This window comes from Rhipicephalus microplus, chromosome X, assembly GCF_043290135.1.
Source record: "Rhipicephalus microplus isolate Deutch F79 chromosome X, USDA_Rmic, whole genome shotgun sequence".
Classification (NCBI taxonomy): Eukaryota; Metazoa; Arthropoda; class Arachnida; order Ixodida; family Ixodidae; genus Rhipicephalus; species Rhipicephalus microplus.
The window spans coordinates 167872500-167886211 of NC_134710.1; the positions used below are offsets into that span (position 1 = coordinate 167872500).

A 13712-nucleotide genomic window follows, 5' to 3' on the forward strand; every position below is an offset into this window, starting at 1 on the left:
GGCTGGTGATGCCATTGTTCTCAATGGTCACGTACCTTCTTTTCTATTTAACTCTTGTCATACTAGAGGGAATGGAGATGCGGCTGGGAAACGCAGTTAACTCAAATCCGTCCCTTCGACTCCTGTAACGCTCCGTCTCCGTGTGCACGCCTTCTTTGTTTACAAGCGAGAACAGCGCCAGGATCCTCGTTTATTGTCGAGATTTGTCTTAGTAACCTCAAGCGCTCAATAGGAGACGTAAGCAGAGCTTGACCAGGTATAGCGCTGGCTGTCTCCTGTCGTACTAAATCCCCCAGGTCCGCTTGCATCCCTGGCTCTTTGTGAGTGAGAACGCTGAAAATGGGCTCTTCGTGGAGCTTGTAAAATGCGCGCACCGATGCGCACGGCCTCTTCTGACTAACAAACGTCTGCATTTTATCCATTCATTCTTTTTTTTATACAGACGCACTAACATAAGAATGGAGCTTGTGGTTCTCAGCCGACACTTTCCGGTAGCTTGGAAAAACAAAAAGAAAACTCTCTACAAAGATCTCCCTGCTTCACTTCTAAGAGAGCGTTATTGTGTAAAAGAATACCTGGACAGCTATTCTTGTGGTGTCCATCTAGTTTACATGTCCGCTTCGGCGGAGTGCATTCAATTACTCGAAAAAAAAAAAAGGACAAACCGTGACGCGGCACTCTTTACCACGTCGACGTACCGAACCCGCCAGCACATTCCCAGTGTAAAGAGAACGAAAGTGGATCAAGTGTAACAGGACTCTGAAACAAACTTTTATTATCGTCTCAACTTGCTTATGAACGTGTTAAAGTGTTTGAAGAACGACGTGGGGTATGCGTACCTACCTTCGAGCTAGGCGCGGGAGGGGGGGAGCTGTTAAGATTAATTAAAGTGCTAACGTGATTATAGTTCATGCATGGCCTCCGATATGTGGGTTTGGAAGCGGATCTCTGGAGACAGCATTTGTTGTGGCGAAGCGCGTTCAGTTTTGTGTCGAGAGCTGTGAAAGCTTTGTGACGCCCCTGAAAAGTACTGTAGTACGCTCAGTTCTGCTAGGATCGCGATTCCGCGCCGAAACACGAGCATCAACAAGTTGAAAAGCTCGCAAAACGTAACCCTAAAGAACGCCACGCCTCCGGCTTGAATGCGAAAGTATTAATTTTTCTCGCACGTTGATATTGCGCATGCATGTGCGTGCGGATCTCTACGTTACACCCAGCTGCATTTGAATTGATGATTAGGGTAAACCGAAAACGAGATGGCTCGGTACCGAAAGGATGGGGAGCAGTGCAAGGCCGGAGGGTGGTGGCAAAGCGCGCGCCGCGCCCGCAGTGAGGATGAGAGCGAGCGAGCGCCAGAGAGGAGGATGGGAGAGAAAGTTGTACTTCTGGCTGTCACCGCTAGGCTCCAGCGGAGGGCCTACCATCGCCTCATCGCTATTTTGCCCGGCGCGGTATTCATGCCGGTGTGTTGGCTTCCTCGCGCATATTCACCGGTCACTGCCTTCGGCGTGTTCCATGGCTGAAGATGTGAGTACTACATCCACACTTTCGCCTCTATTCCCTGGTCCGGACGAGCTCTGTTTTTTTTTTTTTGTTTCCTTTATAGGGCGTAATCGCACTGATCGCAGCGTAACAGTGCACTTCTGTTGGGACGTCCCGTTGCCGTGCATTCCGAACAGCATGTTATTTTGTTTACATTTCGGTACAACGTGGTGTTGCGCCTGTCGCCTAAGACTGTCGATACAGTCTCGAAACGCTTGTCGTTTCGAAAACGCGCACGTTTTCGAAACGCTTGTCGCATATTACTGACGTATTCGCATGCGGCTGTTCGGCACACTGTTCTTGAGTCCAGGAAGCCGGGGTTGATGCCGTGCTGATGTTCGCACTAACTCCACTTTTTTAAAGACGCGAAAATTTTGGTATGTCTGTACATTTGTATGTTGGTCCACCCTTAACGGTATCCTTAACGGCACCAAAGTGACCAAACGATACTTCAAACGGCCGACCCCATCCGCAGCGCCCACCAGTATTGCTCAAGGTTCAGCGTTCATACTTGTGCTATTGTCAGTTAAAAAGCATTCTTTTTTTCGTGTGTTCGTCTGTCACGCAGCAGGCGGATGCGGTCGGTTCGACAGGAATTCAGTCGGTCGCAGTGTATGCTATCGGCGAGTTTCACAATTTCTCGAGTCAAGTATGTCACGTGGCTGTCGAAACCCGTCTGTCGGCCGAGCCGGCTAGCGAGTTTCGCTGCTCGTACTCGACGGCCGACCAACCGGGAAATTAAGTGACGTCACTCCCGAGATTTCGTGGCTCTTTCGCCGGTCCGTTCACCTGCGGCGAACAACTTTATCGCATATTTGTTGTATGGTGGCCAGTTGTTGTGTCGCTGTCCCCTTTATTTTGCTCGTACTTCATGTCATTTCTACCGCCGCAATCTGGCCTGCGGACTGTTACGTTTTGTGGGTTCGTGTCTCTGTAGTCCTGTTTGCTGCGCAACATTCTTCTGATCAACAAATAGAGCGTTTATGGTTGCTGTGATTTTTTTCCGGTTTCGTACGCGGGCATTCATTCACGGAAACACCGCGTTATCAGTGTTTAAGTTTCAGCGATTTTGTGCTACTAATAGTGTAAAAATACTGATGGCTAGAATTTGTGATATATCCATGATACATCGCGTTTTATAATTGCGTAAGTTTGGTGCACATTAGTAGCTTCGCTTACTCAGCATGCACACAGTAATATATATATATATATATATATATATATATATATATATATATATATATATATATATATATATATATATATTACTGTGTGTGTGTGCGTCCGCATAAAATGCAGAGAGAAGATCTATGCGCATCTTTACATATATTTAAATGTTCAGTGTAATCAGTTCTCTACTGTCGTGTGAAACCGAATGGATAGCAAACGTCTTTAACAAGCCTCTCACAATTTCGTGTTTGATGACACGGTGCATGGTTAGCGCACTTTTCGATGGTACTCCTATTTCACGATCATATCTGCTTGCACGTAGAGGAGCAAATCTCAGGTAGACGGGTCACCGGCGGCTGGTGGGTTCCCTAGTGTGGTGGTGGTAGTGGTTACAATGAAGAGGAAAAAGGCACCTAATTTCTGTCTGCCTTCAGGCGACACGGCGCAGTGCCTTATAGGGGAGGGGGGAAGGAGGGATAAAAAGAATAGAAGGAAAGTAGAAGCAGAAGAAGACAGCCAACGAGAGGAAAAAAGAAGGAGATAGGAAAGTGGGGATCCGGTCGAAGCAGTCCAAGGGCGGGGTGCCACAATGCGAGAGCTACACGGCGTCAGGAGACCGCGGAGGGCGAACCAGTCGGCGGGAGCTACGCTGAAGTCGGAGATCGCGAGGGCACAACCGTCCAGCTTGAAATCCTGCGAGCGAATCCCTAGTGTAGAACCCGGGAGGGCAGACTTCGGAATTTTCGGTCAAAAGTTGCCCCCACCCTTCCAGTTTTTGTGAGCACTGAGAGCGGGAGAATGGCTGGCTTGTCGTTTTTGTAGCGCTGTCCTTGTTTGTAAACAAAGTAGGAATTCGTGACCCGCTCGGGCGACCTCGGAAAGCGCAGGCGTGGGGGGGGGGGGGGGGGGGGTGAAGAAGTCTCCCCTACCTGTGCGAGGCCTTGCCTACTGACCGCATGCCTACGGCGACCGGCATGCACGGTTTCCCCTCACCCGCGCAAGAGGGAATAGCCGGTGTGACGTCAGGCTTTCCCCGGCCACGTGACCTGTGCGCCCGGTTGTGGTGGTTGGCCACGTGGTCACCACCCGCCGCCACATCGGGTGGAGAGGGGCCACCTCCTTTCCCGCCTTTGTGGATGCTCCCAACATCCCCCCCCCTCTCTCTGCGACTTTCTTCGGCGCGTCTTGCCGCAGAGAAGGCGAACGTATTTGACAGAGATCTGTCTGGCTGGGTAAAAATTTAGACGAATTAGAACTCTCGAGTCAATTTTAGTCCATAGTTGGTAATGTTAAACAAAACCTTGCCCTTTGCTCAGGGGTGACTGTCCGGCCGGCTCCGAAGCTAGCGACTTTTCTTAGGGGTGTCCCCCCCCCCCCCCTCCGTTGTCGTTCTTACCGCCGTTCTTGTTGCTGCGGTATTTTCTCTTCTGGTTCCACAGACCGTGCCCATAAGGTCCCAGTTGATGATAGTTATAGCGTGTGAACAGAACGATGACACAGAGACAACCTTCTTGCCTCTGTGTCGTCGTTCTGTTCTCACGCAGTAACTATCATCATGTCATACCAACTAGCCCAAGCTGCCGCACTTCTAAGTACCAGTTGAATGGTTAATGTCTCCAGGTGTTGTGAAATAACTTTTTTTTTCGGCTACCTTCCGTGTCGACGACCCAGGCGGCGTTGATGCGATGGTCCATCTTTTTTGCTGTGTTCTGCGAAAGCGTTTCGAGCAGCGTTGAAGCTACGCATGTCGTTTCGGTGTTGCAACTTGCCGTATCCTTTCCAAAAACATGCGCTGCGCCGTGCTCCCTATCGGGCTGCAGAAATTCGGCGCTTTCTTCTTCTGAGCACCATCACCACCTTTCCAAAAATTTTTTTTCGTCTCACCAATGTAAGTGGCGTGAAAATCGGCACACGCAACCTCGCAGACTAGTCCGGGGAATCTTTCATTTGGCAGCCGGTGCTTTTGTGCAAGCCCGCTTTCCCTTGACGCCTTTTCTCGTTGTTTCGCCGCGCAAAACAACCGAGAATAGTACTTCTAGCCGGTGTTTTTGCCGCAGCAGGTTGGTGCGCCACCCAGATACCCTCCTTCCCCAACACCCTGGCCAGTTGCTCGCCGATTCCCGGATTGTGTGGAACCGTGACGCGGTAGAAATCTTTTGGGGAGGCTTGATTGTTGGTGCCGCCTTTTGCAGAAGAAAACAAGCGGGGGGGATTTTTCGCTGGCCGTCACGTCGCTGGCATACTCGGCGAATAAAAGCTCTTCGTGTACCCATTGTTCAGGAGGTCGGTAGTGATCGCTTTTTCTTTAATTAATTCCCTCTTTTTTTAAGCTGCAGATGGCCCTTGCGCGGTTGCATTCGTCAACGTCCCGACCCCGGACAATACGATGTAAGGCTGACAGCTCTTTTGCATTGGATCCGGTATCACGCGACTCTACGAAATGCCGGCGTTCTCTTATACGAGTGCGGCCGCTCCGGGAAGAAATGCTCTTTTCGCACTATCTCATCCCGTTAAGAGCGCGCCACGTGGAAAGGTGTACGAGCCGTGCGCTGACGCTTGCCGAGGTATAGCGCACGTGCCAGCGATCGCGACCACGTCTTCAGAATCGAAGTTCATAACTGTTACTCACCCCCCGTGTCTTTTCATGCTCGTCCAAGAATGGCGGTGTGTTTCCTTCCTGCTTCCAACACGCGACGGGATGCTATCTCGTGCGCCCGCCCTCCGAGAGTCGGAAATCGGCCGCCTCATTTAATAATATTATCAGCAGCAGTGCCCTACTTACCGATAAATTAAAGTTAATGCACCACAGTAGGACGTTCGCAAAATTATCCCGATTCCGTCATACTGCCTACAATTAATCACTAGTAATTGATCTAGCTGCGCTAAATAAAAAAGCTGTCCGTGAATCAAGAGACGCAATAAAATGCTGCTTCTTAGTTCCTGTTTGATTCGTGGGAAAAAGAATCACCGGACGTTACTATGGGGAATGACGCGAGTGGGTCAAATTCAATTTTAGCCCGTTTAAACTAGACAGGTCGTGCTATCCAGTGGGGTTCAGTTGAACCAAGCACGCCTGCAATCTTGAAGGCAAAAATTAAAAATTGTTCCGAGGCTGTTGTTGCTGCTGTGGCTTCTGCTACTTTCCCTTTGCTGCTATTATAGAGTCGGAGGCCGCGCAGTAAAGCCGGGCAACGTTGTGCACAGCAACAGTGACGTCAGACGTTCCGTTGAGGAGGGTGACTTCAAGTGCGCTTACGCGATGTGGACCACTAAAACGTGATTTTACTTCAAAATAAGCACTTCCTTGGCACAAAAGTTACACTACGAGGTTTTTGGACCGATATTTTAGCAATCAACGTCGACTTTAGTGTCCCTCTAAGCAGCGCTCGTCGCCCCCACTCGGATGATTTTACTCGCGGCTAGAATACGATGCACGCAGGATGTTACCAACTTGGAGTTTACAAGGAACATGGCGGCGACGGCGAGCGCATCTAAATTACCTCGCGGTTGTCATGTCAGCTCCCATGAAACACAAGAGAAGCTATTTCACGTCTAATAAACGTCGTGAACGGCTACTCGAAAGGGCTAATATACGTCTTGGTCAAGACGTTTTATAGCCGTAGACAGCTATCTGACCGTCGGATAGCTTAAAGTCTTGCAAGACCAAGTTGAGATGTTTTCTACGTGTTTTTTTTTTTTCAGTAACATTACAGAGGTCAAACAAGCCAACTTGGGCTTGTTGGTTTGCCATACTTATAAACTGTTGCACGTGAAAGATGTAGACAGGGACACAAAAAGGCCTCCGTGTTCCTGTCTTCGTCTTTCACGTGCAACAGTTTACCAGGAGTATGCCACACCAACAAGCCCAAGTCAGCACCCTTATCATATGGTATAATGGCTTGTTTTACATTTCTAATGCTGTGCACCTGTGCTCTTGTCGAAATTCTTATGCACAAACGTTTATGCATAAACCATCTTAACATCTTTGGTTAGCAGCCTGATGACTACTACAGAAGGTAAAATAAAAAAAAATGACAGGCAGGAAGCTCTTTACGGCCGTTTTGCTCGCTTCCTGTGCAGCTGTCGTGCTCGTGACCAAAAAATTCAGCAATATACTTTTCTATCTACCCTACCCTCGCAGATCTACAGGCAAGCTTCTGTTGAGCTGATATTGAATCTGATAAGCACAGAATCGACGCATTTCAGAATTAACTTTCATGTATATGAACAGGCAGACATGCTTAAAAGTAGTAATTAATTCATGCTCTGCAAAGAGACCTTATTGTTAATAAAGTAGAAATAAATAGTGCACAAAATTCACTTGAAAGGATGGCAGCGAGGACCAATCTGATTGCACCTGTAGCCTTAAATATTTAGCTTCTCAATCAATGTGCTCCCGGACTCTGTCTGCTACAGAATCTGGCACTATAGTGGACTACACGAGCTATGCTTAAAAGCAGCAGTGAAGAAAAACTGCACACAAGAAAAAGCAAGTAAACAAGATAAAATTTTTGAAGAAGCAGTGTGGCAAGACATTTTAAATAACAAGATATATGTTATTGTTTTAATTGGTAACAATTTTCTTTCTACCTTCAGCAATCTTGGGATCATATGCTCTATATGCTAAGAGTAATATGCTTAGATTTCAACTATGAAGACCAGATACATCATGAAGAATAACTGTGGATTCAAACTGGCATGCTCTTTGAATTTGTAGTGATCGTGACACGTAGGCATAGTTTTTAAAAAAATACGAGCATGATTTTAGCACAAGATATAACTAGCAATTTTTTTTTTTGAGTGTGTAGAGTTATCAAGTGCCTGTTTGAAAAATGCAGAACAGCTGTTGTCTGGAATGGGCATGGCTGACATTTCACACAAAAATATTTCTGTGCGAACCATTTCTGGTGTCTTCTCTTACAAGCTTCCTTTCTATGCCATTTCTCCACGAAAACAAAAATGCTCACTCATGATAATGAATCTCTATAGTACTCTACCACATCAACATCACATCAGAGAAAAAATGTAATAGGCACTCATAATGAACGGCAGTGAAAACATTCCCACTCTGGCTTACTGGGATGCAGAAAAATGGCAGCTAGGCAGCAACACGGCAATGAAGAGGAAAAGTTCATCCCGAAGAAGAGCAGTAGTCGTTTCTTTGCCTTATGCAATACGCCCAGGCACGGCACACTCACACAAGTCTTGCAACACGTCATTTGAAGAGCCTAACACAGTGCTTTCATGCACATCCGAAACTCCACATTTAGAGGCAACTTCAATATTTCCTGATGCGACAGCAACATGCAGAAATGATCTCGATGTCAGTGTATGCATTCTGTCCGTATCAGTTGAACCTTGTGGAACGTTTTCGGGTGCTGGAAAGTTTCAGATCAATGGCTCGACAACAGCATTGAGTCGATGTTGCTTTTGTCATCGAGATAAAGCTTACAGTGGCTGTTTCATTCTTTCAATTACCACAGCTGGAATTTCAGAACGAGTTTGTCGACAAATTGTGAAAAATGAGCCTGCAAATGACCCCGAAATATTCTACGTAAATACGAGTGTATGACAGCTATGACTTTTGTGCAAAAACGAATGCCGCGTGCACGATTTAAAGAAGGTACAATTTCTTACCCTGACTGTAGGCCAACCGTAGATTGTCAGCTATTGAAATGCTGGGCGTCAGCCGAAGCGCAGCGCGCTGAGTATCCAAAACTATCCAAACAGACTGCCACCGTTCCGGCAATGTGGTCACGCTGAAAACCAGCTTCACACTGAACACGTTCAAACATCGTCATCCTCATCAGCCTGACTACGCTCATTGCGGGGCTACGGCCTCTCCCCTGATCCGCCAATCAACTCGGTCCTTGTGTTTTCTGCTACCTCGTTATACCTTTGAACGTTTTAATCTCATCAGCCCACCTAACTTTCTGGCTCCTTTTCGTGCGATTGACTTCTCTGGGAATCCAGTAAGTTATCCTTAATGGCCAGCAGTTATCCTGCCTACGTGTTACGTGCCCGGCCCGTATTCATTTTTTTCTTGATTTCAACTACGATATTCTTAACCTTGGTTTATTCCCTGACCTACTATGCTCTCTCCTTGTCTCTTAAGGTTACACCTATCATTTTCCTTTCTATCGCTTGCTGCGTCATCTTTAATTTAAGCTGAACTCTCTTTTTAAACCTCCAGGTTTCTGCTGTGTAGGTAAGTACTGGCAAGATGCATTTGTTATATACCTTCCTCTTGAGGGCTAGTGGCTTATTACCATTCATGATTTTGGAATGTTTGCCGAATGTGTTCTATCCCATCCTTATTCTTCTAGTTATTTCACTATCATGGTTCGGCTCCGTGGCTACCTGTCCTAAGTAGACATATTCCTTTGGAATTTCCAGGGTCTCTCCACCTATCGCAAAGTGGTGTTTTCTGCCGACATTGTTACACATTAGTTTTGTGCATATTAATTTTCACACCTACCTCCTGCTTTCTGGTTCCAGTTAAGTAATCATGTGCTGTAATTAGTCCCCTCAGTTACTCATCAATACAATGGCATCAGGGAATCGCAGGTTACTCAGATACTCTCCATTAACTTTTATCCCCCACTCTTCCCAATCTAGAGCTCTGAAAATCTCCTGTAAACACGTGGTGAATAGCATTGCAGAGATCGTGTCTCCCTGCCTTACACCCTTCTTTATTGGGAGTCTGTCGCTTTATTTATGAAGACCTATGATGGCTGTGGATCCACTGTAGATTTCTTCCACTATGTTTATGTAGGGTTCGTGGATATGCCCCGCCGCGGTGGTCTAGTGGCTAAGGTACTCGGCTGCTGACCCGCAGGTCGCGGGTTCGATTCCCGGCTGCGGCGGCTGCATTTCCGATGGAGGCGGAAATGTTGTAGGCCCGTGTGCTCAGATTTGGGTGCACGTTAAAGAACCCCAGGTGGTCAAAATTTCCGGAGCCCTCCACTACGGCGTCTCTCATAATCAAATAGTGGTTTTGGGACGTTAAACCCCACAAATCAATCAATCAGGGTTCGTGGATATGCCCTGGACTGAATCAAATGCCTTCTCGTAATCTATGAAAGCTATGTATAGGGGTTGGTTGTATTCCGCGCATTTCTCTGTTACCTGATTGATAGTACGAATGTGGTCTACTGTCGAGTAGCCTGTACTAAATCCTGCTTTGTCTTTTGGTTAATTAAACTCTAATATTACCCTAATTCTATTAGCTATTATTTTTGTAAATAGTTGCTTGAGAATGGACAGTAAGCTGATTGGTCTGTCATTTTTCAAGTCCTTGAAGTCTTCTTATGGATTAAATTATATTGGCGTTCTTCCGAGATTTAGGTACCCTTCCTGTCAAGCGACACTTCATATATAAGGTAGCCAGTTTTTTAACACAATTTCTCGGCCATCTTTCAGCAGGTTCGTTGTTACCTTGTCCTTACCAGCGGTCTTGCCTTTTTGCATTCCTAATAGGGCTTTCCTTTCTTTTCTCATCGTTACTCGTAGGATGTCGAATTGCTCTGGGCTATTATTGCTTGTTACGATATCATCCTAGTTGTTTTGCCTTCTGTACAGCTCTGTAGAACTCTTCTGCCACCTCAACTATCCTATTCGTATTAGTTATGACATTGGCTTACTTGTCTCTTAACGCGTACATGCGATTTTTGCCTGTGCACAAGTTTGCCTTTACATCTTTTAGGCTTCTGCCGATTTTTGCAGCCTGCACAATTCTCTCCATGTTACTCTCTGATGTCGGTTACCTTGCACCTATTGATTAACTTTGGATGCTCCACTAGCTCTATATTGTCTCTTACATTTGAGGCTTTCATGGTTTGTCGTCTGAATGAGATTTTTCCTCTCCTGAGATAGTTTACCAGTGTCCTGTCTAGTGACTGTATTTCAGACTTCTATTGCACACTCTTGGCTCATACTAGTAAGACTATCACGTTCATTGTGTCAACGCTAATGCGGGTTACCTAGTTTAGAGCCTTGAATCTATTCTGAAGTGGTACTTCGAATTTCTGTACTTTCCCTTTCACTGCTAGCTCATTAATTGGCTTCATGTGTATCAGTTTATGTCATTGTCTTTTTAAATATAGATGAATGCGAGCTCTTACCATTATATGGTCACCGTATCAGATCTTGCCAACTACTCTACATTCTGTACAATGCCTCGGTGTGCAAACAGAATGAAGTCTGCTGCGTTTTTAGTCTCGCAGTTAGAACTTCGCCATGTCTACTTACGGGTAGCCGGTTTTTTAAAGAAGGTATTCAAGACCCATAAATTATTACGTTCTGCGTACTCTTCTAATAACTCCCCTATGACATTTCTAGAGCCGATACCATATTTTTCCACTGCATGGCCTCCGGCCTGTTTCTGCCTACTTTGGCATTAAGTTGACCGACAACTGCCCAGAACATGAAATGAGATGACTGCACTGATGGAAAGATTGTCCCTCATAGTGACTCAAACCAACTCTATTTTTCTCGTGAGAAGGAGAGTTATATTTTTATTTCTTCATTGAAAGTCTCGAAAATAGCCTGTGGGGCCACCAGGTGGCAGAAACTTCAATTATCCGAGCTGCCCTGTCACATTACCGTAAGCTAGTGTATGCGGTCAACAATTTTCTTGTTAGTATTGAAATATTGTTTGCTTCTTTTTTATAGTAAAAGGTATTGCTCCATAAAAATGTATTCATTGGCCAGCATTGGTAGTGCGAAATAAAGTGCCGCTGTCTTCGTATGACATAATGATCCCGTGCTCGTCAGTGCGTCTTGAGCAACTTCTCTGTGTGCTCATGAAACCATGCACGCAATTTACAGGTCGCTAAGATTTTGTAATGATGTGTTTTTTTACGTTTACTTTGTCTCAGAAATGACGCGCCGTGACATTTTTGGTGACTTGACTTGGCTCGTGTATCGAGAGAGCAACGACGATAGGACAAGCCATTTATGACACAGGTGCAATAACCTTGGGCGCAGGTGCACGCAATGCGGTACAAATACAGGGAAGCTGTTTAAAGCCACATTGCCTCATTGCAATGGCTTGTTATTCTATAAAATAGTTGTAAAGCTCAGATAAACCTGCTTAAGCATAGTTAGAAAAACTCCATCAAAAACAAAATTATGACAGCATGCACAAGTCGCTAGAAGAGCTACTGGCATCACTATCGATTCTCAGTGTTGCTGGACAAAAAGGCACGCCAATGTTCATCATCATCATCATCAGCCTATGTCCACTGCAGGACAAAAGCCTCTCCCATGTTCCGCCAGTTAACTCGGTCCTGTGCTTGCTGCTGCCAATTTATACCCGCAAACTTCATCTCATCTACCCACCTAACCTTCTGTCTCCCACTAACCCGCTTGCCTTCTCTGGGAATCCTGTTAGTTACCCTTAATGACCAGCGGTTATCATATCTACGGGCTACATGCCCGGCCCATGTCCATTTCCTCTTCTTGATTTTAACTATGATATCCTTAATCCCCGTTTGTTCCCTAATCCAATCTTCTCTCTTCTTGTCTCTTAAGGTTACACCTACCATTTTTTTTATGTTTTTTGATGAACGCCGGTGTTTAAGAGACTTTCAAATCAACAAATTTACTGCTTATAAAATAACTACGTGGTTTTGGGAATAACTGCTGCAGCTGCGAACACTGGGAAGGGTGTGCTTTCGGTTTTGCTGGAAAAACAGGCCGAAAAAAATCGGTTGGCGATCCCTTTAAAGTCACCCATCAGAATAGTATACTTAGTATATACTTTATTAATGGCTGACTCTATGACTTCATAAAAGCGTTCAACCAAATGATCATCATGTCTCGATGTAGGCGCATAGGCCTGTATAAGCTTCATCTTGTACCTTTTGTTAAACTTAGTTGTGATACATCCCAACCTCTCACTAATGCTATTGTATTCCTCTATGTTTCCAGCGTTGCCCCGCTGTGGTGGTTTAGTGGCCTAGGTACTCGGCTGCTAACCCGCATGTCGTGGGATCAAATCCCGGCTGTGGCGGCTGCATTTTCGATAGAGGCGGAAATGTTGTAGGCCCGTGTGCTCAGATTTGGGCGCTCGCTAAAAAACCCCAGGTGGTCGAAATTTCCGGAGCCCTGCACTACAGCCTCTCTCATAATCATATGGTGGTTTTGGGACGTTAAACCCCACATCATCATCATGTTTCCAGCGATATTCTTGCGTATAACAAACCCCTTCACTAGTTCTTTTTTCTGTCAACAAATTCGTGGTAGCATAGGACGTGTCTGTCCTTTAGCACTGTACAAGTCCCTGATGCCCTCCTAACTTTGCTGAGCTCTATTACATCTCATTTAACTCCCTCTAATTTCTCAAATAGCACAGCTACACTAGCCTCACTAGATAGCGTTCTAGCATTGAACGTAGCCAAGTTCAGGTTCCAATGGCGGCCTGTCCGGACTGAGAGATTCTTAGCACCCTCTGCTACGTGCAGGTCTAACCGCTGCCTTGGACAGTTGCTTCGCAGCTGCTCTGGATTGAGGGCCAAGGGTTAATTGCTGTATTCATGGAAGGTTGTAGCGAGGTACTGAACCAGGGTGGCCAACCCTGCCCTGGTGAGGGAGTGTATTACTAGCAGCTGTTCGCCAGTAAGGCCGCATCCCAGACCTCTTCTTTTTTTTTTTTCTTAATGATTCCTTTATAACACATTTTAAGTAAATATTATCCAGATCCCGACAATGCCATTTGACGAGATCGGAATGGACCTTTTGGGCCCATTTCCCACCTCTAGTGCTGGTAACCGCTGAGTTATAGTGGCGATCGACTACCTTACTCCCTATGCCGAGACAAAAGCCATCCAGAGAGACACAGCTGAGGAGGTGGCCTGATTCTTCATAGAGAACATTGTGCTCAGACACGATGCGCCGTCGATCGTTATAACAGATCGTGGAACCGCATTCACAGCCGCGCTTTTAGATCACGTGTTGGTGCTCAGTGGTACTATTCCTTGCAAGTCGACAGCTTACCA

At 46.1% G+C, this 13712-nt stretch overlaps 1 protein-coding gene across 3 annotated transcripts in view; it reads left to right on the top strand.

Moving 5' to 3' along the window:
* The window catches only part of Rhp (GTP-Rho-binding protein rhophilin), a 233840-nt gene that overhangs the window by 99122 nt on the left and 121006 nt on the right, over positions 1-13712 (top strand). The window contains exon 1 of one of the 3 annotated variants that reach the window (XM_037428539.2): positions 1261-1527. The exons of the other annotated variants lie outside the window; for them this stretch is intronic. Coding sequence (XP_037284436.2) covers positions 1276-1527 — 252 coding nt within the window. The 5' untranslated portion in view covers positions 1261-1275. Of the gene's footprint in view, positions 1-1260; positions 1528-13712 lie in introns of those variants that run through there. 3 annotated transcript variants of the gene reach the window in all.